The 6,432-nt window shown below is 50.7% G+C and overlaps 1 protein-coding gene across 1 annotated transcript; it reads left to right on the forward strand.

Annotated features, from left to right (window-relative positions):
* The first annotated feature begins 357 nt into the window (after positions 1-357).
* VAMP1 (vesicle associated membrane protein 1) lies at positions 358-5,169 on the forward strand. Its single transcript, XM_044449684.1, has 4 exons — positions 358-461; positions 3,672-3,798; positions 3,881-4,039; positions 4,738-5,169. Coding segments are annotated over exons 1-4 (366 nt in total). The 5' UTR covers positions 358-459; the 3' UTR covers positions 4,816-5,169.
* Positions 5,170-6,432: the final 1,263 nt, after the last annotated feature.

Below are 6,432 nucleotides of genomic sequence, written 5' to 3' on the forward strand. Positions count from 1 at the left end.
ACTCCAAAAGTAAGCCCCATTGAACTCTATGGGAATTACTCTCGGGTAAATGTGCCCAAGGGTCTGTGTGAGAGCCGTGCCAGGCTTGATATCCGAGTGGGATTTATGCAGATGAGGCCTGACGGTGATTGGTTATTGGACGAAGAAGTCTCTTCCTGAGGCGAGTTAGCGGCAAGAGAAAGGCGGAAAAGAAGAGCTCATTGGTCCGCTAGCCTTGCCGGCAACAATGGGAGGGGCATAACGAGAGCGCGCTCTTCATTGGTTCTTCCCGTGCCGAGACGAGGTCGAGGGCGCCGCCCCCTCCCCTTCTACACAACGTGGGGGTGGCGGAGAGGCTCCTGCTGCAGCAATTCGCGATCGCCCGCGGGAGAGGCTGTTTCGGGTGGACGTTCCCGCAGGCGCTGACTCTGGTTTCTGCTCTGAGAAGAGGCGGGCGATCTCCCGGAGCCGCTGCCGGCCATGTGAGTAAGGCGGGTCGGTGCCAGCCGCTACCTGCCGGTCTCCTACTCTGCGCTGCTGCTTCCCCTGCGCGGTTGCGGCACCTGCCGAGTTGCGCATTGCAGCAGCGGAGCGCCCCGCTCCCGCCCCGTTCTCGTTTCCATCGTCCGGTGCCGGAATGGGATGGGCGGGAGGAGCGGGGGTGACTTACGCATCGCCCGCGGTTTTCCTTGTGCCTGCTGTGGTGGCCTGCCTGCGTCACGGCGTGGTCGCTGTCTTTCTCGGCTTTGCTGCTTCTGCCCTTCCTGACCCCGGACACCGAATTGCTTGCCCTCGCATTATTGGGACGAAGGGCGGACCCGGTGGCGGGAGCAGGGGCGGCAAGCGGGACGGCGATGGAGACGTGGGGCATTTTCCCGCAAGACCATAAAAGGCACCTTCATAATACTGCTGTTTGCGTGTGCGAGGACCGCTACTCTTTTATGCGACTCGGAGGGCAGCTGTTGAAGCTATCAGAGATAGCAGAGACCCGGCAAGAGCTCTCAATGCCATGTGCGCTCGCGGCGGCACGGACAGGGGGAGCCTGATGGAGTGCGGAACCCCACCCGCCTTGCATGAGGTGCAGTGTCTGGGAGAATTCTCCAAAATGTAAGGGGGCCTCTTTTATGCATTGATCGTAAGATCATTCTGCAGAAAGGATCGAGCTGGGCGAAGAAGAAAGCGAAAGAAGGGGGCGGGGCCGTAATTCGCTGCTTTGGGTAGCAGACTAGAAAGCCGCAAGTTTGCCTTCGGACTTGTGCAAATTGGAGCTCCAGTGAATGCATCCATCCATTCGCTTTTGGCCACGCATGGGCTAGGGCGCGACCACCCGGCGGTGTTGCCTGCAGCATCTCACGGCAGAGTATACCAGCTTAGCCACTGGTCGGAGGGGTTCTGGCAATCTCTCCATTTCCCCAGGTGGCTGCCATCCGAGAACCTGGCATCGAGACAGTGATCCTTCTAACCTCCCTTTCTTGTCACTTGCTGCAAGAGGCCATACGGCAGCAAAGCAGTTCCCCCAGTGGCCAGTGTTGGTCTTTTGTGACACAGCAGTCCCTCCCGTTTGCAGACTTGGAGCCTTGCTCGTTTCCCTTGTTTGTGCGGAAGCCTCCTGACCTTGTTTGCAGCAACATTTGCTCTCCTGCTGTAACTGCAGCCATGATGGTTTTCATGTTATGCTGGCCATAGGTGAATGGCCAGAATTCCTGTGCTGCAAGTGGTGGGAGGGGAGAGATGCTAAGGGAGCCACTAGCCTCTGGCTCCCTCAGGCAGGTCTCCTTTCCTCACCTGGTCCCCCTTGGGTAGCTTGGACTGCCATTCCCACAATCCTGGTCCAATACATCTGAGGACACTTGGTGAGGGAGGAAAGACTGAGCAGAAGATCTTGTGGTTGAGATAAGGGTTGAATTGGGAGCCTTCCTTCCCGGATTGTAGCTGGTACTTGCTGATGATACCAGCCATGCCATCTTCTTATTGTCCTATTGGAGAAGAGGTGGTGGCACAGAATTAAACAATGCTGTCACATAACCATCCATTACTGTAATGTGAAGTTCTGTGCCATTTGGTCTATCCCTTCTGTTGCTGGCTCTGTAGCATTGCTCGTTTGCTAAGGAGCTTTAGAGGAGCCGCACTGGATCAGACAAAAGACCCCGTGCTCTGTTCCCAATAGTGCCCAGGCAATACTTCTGGAAAGCTGTAACATACAGTGTGTGCAGGTGATGGCTCTTACCCTCTGACTTGCACTGAGTGAGCCTCTGGCCCTGAATGCAGCTTTCCCTTTGCAGCTATTTTAGCTAACAGATACAGAGACCTCCTCTTCTTAGAGCCATCTCAGCTAGTTATCCCCATGACATTTTATACTATTGAATCTCAGAAATCAAGCACTGTGTTGCTCGTGTTCTCTCTCTCTCTCTCTCTCTCTCTCTATCTCTATCTCTATCTCTATCTCTATCTCTATCTCTGCATGTTGGGACAAAATAATCCTAAATTCTCTTGTATGGGGATGGGATGTAAGCAGACAGTGCCCAGCTAAGAAAGATCTTGGGGCTTGGTTGATAGCTTGACGAAATTGTTAACACAGTATGTGGCTGCTGTGAAATGGCTAATTCTGTGTTCAGGTTCACTTGGAAAGGAATCAGGACTATAGCCCACAATATCATAAAGGCCCTTATGCAAAGCTGTGATGCCTTTATGCTTGGAATGCCATGTGCAGTTCTGGTCACTGCACCTGAAAGATACGGTTGACTGAGGAGCTGGAGCTGCTCCTCTGTGAAGAAAGGTGTCATCATTTGGAGTTTTTTAGCTTAGATAAAAAGCAAATAAGGGAAGCCATGACTGGTGTATAAAATTATGTATGGTATGGAGAAAGTGGGCATGGAGAGATCTGCTACATCACGATGTACTAAGGTCCACCAATATGGATAATTTTAAAGAGCATGAGACAAAGTAATGGAAGATAAAGTCATCAATAGCTTTATTGTAATGACTTTACATTATCGCCAGTAGCACCAGTGGGGGGGGGGGGGGGGGGCAGTGTGCCTTTGTGGGGCAGTTGCTGGGGGTCACAAGCAGGGGAATCGCATGTGTCCTGCTTGTGTGTTTTCCACAGCATGTGGGTGGTGCAGTGTGAACAGAATGCTGGAGCAAGCAGGCCTTTGCACTGATTCAGCAGGGCCCTTTCTGCATTCTTAATTCTGGGTCTGAGCTGTTGCTAAACAAGTCCATGACATGAGCTGGAATTCCATTGTCACAGAAGGAAATAAATGTCTCTGTGTAACATATTTACTTATTTCAAGTTCTTATGTTTCCTGTAAGGAATTCTATTAGCTTAAGGGAAAAAAGCTAAACATAGTCAGAGTCTTCTCACAGAAAAGTGTCCAACGCCCCCAGTCATTTCACTTGTCCTTTTCTGCACACTTTAAAGCCTTACTTTATCCTTGACTACCTTCTATGCCGCTAGTATTATTATAATACCTAATGTATTAATATTCTGCCACTTCCCAGTACTGGGACCCAGTCTGATTTACAACATTAAGAATATGTATAATTGTAATTTATACTTTAATTGTATAAGTAATATAGCATTTCAAGCTGTCTTGTCTTGTTCCATTCAGCTACTCATAGCTGAGTGGCTTCTGTGTGAGTGTGGAGCATAATTACCTATTACCCACTTTGTGCTTGATGCATCTTCACAGGTCTGATCCAGCTCAGCCACCTACCCCAGGGCCTGAGGGGGGAGAAAATGCAGGGGGGCCTCCTGGACCACCTCCAAACCTGACCAGTAATCGCCGTCTGCAGCAGACTCAAGTGCAAGTGGAAGAAGTAAGTTATGAATCCCCCGAGTGGTTCTTGATGATTTTGAATGTTCCTTTTGACCAGTGCACTGACTATCCATTCCCTTCAGGTGGTGGACATTATGCGTGTGAATGTGGACAAAGTCTTGAAGCGAGATCAGATGCTATCGGAGCTGGATGAACGGGCAGACGCACTCCAGGCTGGCGCCCAAGTATTTGAAAGCAGTGCAGCTGCGCTCAAGAGAAAGTACTGGTGGAAAAACTGTAAGGTGAGTTTTTAGTGAAGCTGTGGCTCATTGCCCGAGTTGGAATGTGAGTGGGGACCCCATGTGTCAAGAGTGGGATGTTGGCTTTGGATGTGCAGGGCTCCAGGTTCAGTTCGTGTTATTTCTGTGGGAAGGAAACATTGGGGATAGTGAGTAGGGGGAATTCTCTTGATTCATCTCTAAATACACACCTCATTTCCAGTTCCAAAATAATACATGGACTAGAACACATCCATCCCTTGGTATTTGCAGTTTCCCAGATTTTGCATTGCAGTTTTCAGATCAAACATTGAGTATGAAAATGTATATATTATGGAACATTGTGTACAAAAATGCATACATTGAGAAAAATAGTATACACTGGGGAAATTGCATGCTATAATAAGTTTAAAAATGCATATTGATTTTTGTGCACACTGATACAGAAATGCGATGGAGCGAACTTATGTTTGAAAACGCGCAAACGTCATAGAAAGCAAAAAGCAGATTCGCCCATCCCTATCTGGGAAAAATCATTTGTTGGAGACTCCGGAGGCTATATTGCATTAGATTAGGTAGACTAATGATCTGGTGGTGGCATGAGGTGGTTGCAGGTGGTCATGATGGTCAGTGGCCCCTCTGTGGAAGACCCTGAGGCCTGCTTGCTGGGGAGGGCGTTGCAGGATAGCTCCATGTGGTCTCACCAAGACTTTTCTCTCTAGATGATGATCATGCTGGGAGTGATCTGTGCCATTGTGGTGATCGCAATTGCACGTAAGTACCAAGGGACACCAGGATAAGCGGTTTGTGAACCACGAGCGCTGGAAGGATGGTGGCACCTGCTTGCATATGGCCACAGGGGTCTGGTTCCTGCTTCTCTCCTCTGATGCTCAAGTCCAGCAAAGCAGAGAGCCTGGTGCCCTTGTGGATCATGGGGCTGTTTTGCCTGCTGGGCGAGGGCCAGGCATGGCAGTATGGGTGGGCCTTCCTTTCCAGGATGTTCAGGCACTTTTGTTAAGTGTGGGATGCTTGGTGTAACATGCCCTCTTGTTGTCTCCTTTCTCTCCCTTCTGTTGATTCTGTCCTCAGTCTACTTTTTTACCTGAGAATGTCGCTGCCTCCCCCCCTCCCCTGTCTGCAGCCTCCTTTCCTCATCTCCCTTCCCTATCCCAGTTCCTCATTCTCTTTCCTTTCTCCCATCATTCCAGCTTCAACATCAGTTTCCCTTGAATATTGTTTGCCTTTCACCAAGACTTCAATGCACTGTTTCCAGGTTTGAGTTGATCCCCTTCACAGCTGCTGCAGCCTCCGAGTGGCCCGGCTCATTGGAGGGTGGTGGTGGGCCTCATTGGCGAAATGTATGGGGGGACCCATACACTTTGTTTCGTGACACACTGGGGGTTTCACGGCCAGTCTGAGGCGAGGTGCATTTCTACTAGCCGTGGGCTGAGTGGGTGGTATCTCCATAGTGGAGAATCCACACCCCAACCGTGTTCTCCAGGAAAGTGTGACAGCCACATTGGGCTGGTGGACCTACAGTATAAGCTCAGGATGGGGGTTCTAGTCCTGCGAAGACTGAAAGAAACACTTGGCCTCATGATGGATGTCGGTTCCCTTGTTCCCCTTGGCCGTGAAATAGGTGTGCTATAAGTGAGGCGTATTCAGACTTAGAGCAGGATAAAACGTGTGCCTCTTTCTCTTCTGCTACATGGCTTGGTTTGCTCTGGCAGGTGATGGGGCCTGCCGTTCCATGCGCAAGTCCCCCATTGCTCAGTCCATAACCGAGTTAGAAGGTAGTGTCCCGCAGCGGCTTGTCCAAGGGCACAGGTTTTTCCCCTCTTCTTCTGCAGAGGCAGCTACTAAAGGATTTGCTCCAAGGCAGGTGTGTTGTAAGAAGGGATTGAATATTTGTCCGGTTTTAAAAGGGATCGGGTTGGCGGCAGCAGTGCAGACACAAGTGTCTCTGGGACAGTGTGAATGCCGATTCTTGCATCGCTCCTATTCTAAGCCATCACTCCATAGCGTTTTCAGTGGTGTGTGTGCTGTGGAGGTGTTGTGTTATCCTGGCTGGAAAGAGCTCAGTGCCGTGGCTGTGGATGCGAGTTTAAACAGGCTTGAGGATGGGCACGGCCCTGCTGCTGCTGACTGAGGGAGAGGAGGTGGCGCAGCTGAGAAAGGCCTGCCTGGATGCGCACAGTGCTCTCTTCCTGTTGTGCTAATCAGGGCTTGGCCAGAGAGGATACTGTTGAAGGGGGAGCAGAAGCCGTGATGTCCTAGTGCAGGAATGGTCAACCAACGGCCTATGGGCTTAATTTAGCTCACAAAGAAATTTTCGGTGGTTGTGCTCGGAACAGCTGCTACTATCCCCAAAGCATGCTGCGACGGTGCTGACCTTTTGCATGTCCACTGCCATGCAC

Source organism: Varanus komodoensis, unplaced genomic scaffold (genome assembly GCF_004798865.1).
Source record: "Varanus komodoensis strain SLA01 unplaced genomic scaffold, ASM479886v1 scaffold60, whole genome shotgun sequence".
In the NCBI taxonomy this organism is placed as follows: Eukaryota; Metazoa; Chordata; class Lepidosauria; order Squamata; family Varanidae; genus Varanus; species Varanus komodoensis.

Bases quoted from the DNA above. Each gene is read 5' to 3' on its own strand.
- VAMP1 (XM_044449684.1), top strand. The intron at 3,799-3,880 runs GTAAGTTATGAA...CATTCCCTTCAG, and splicing joins CTCAAGTGCAAGTGGAAGAA to GTGGTGGACATTATGCGTGT. The intron at 4,040-4,737 runs GTGAGTTTTTAG...TTTTCTCTCTAG, and splicing joins ACTGGTGGAAAAACTGTAAG to ATGATGATCATGCTGGGAGT.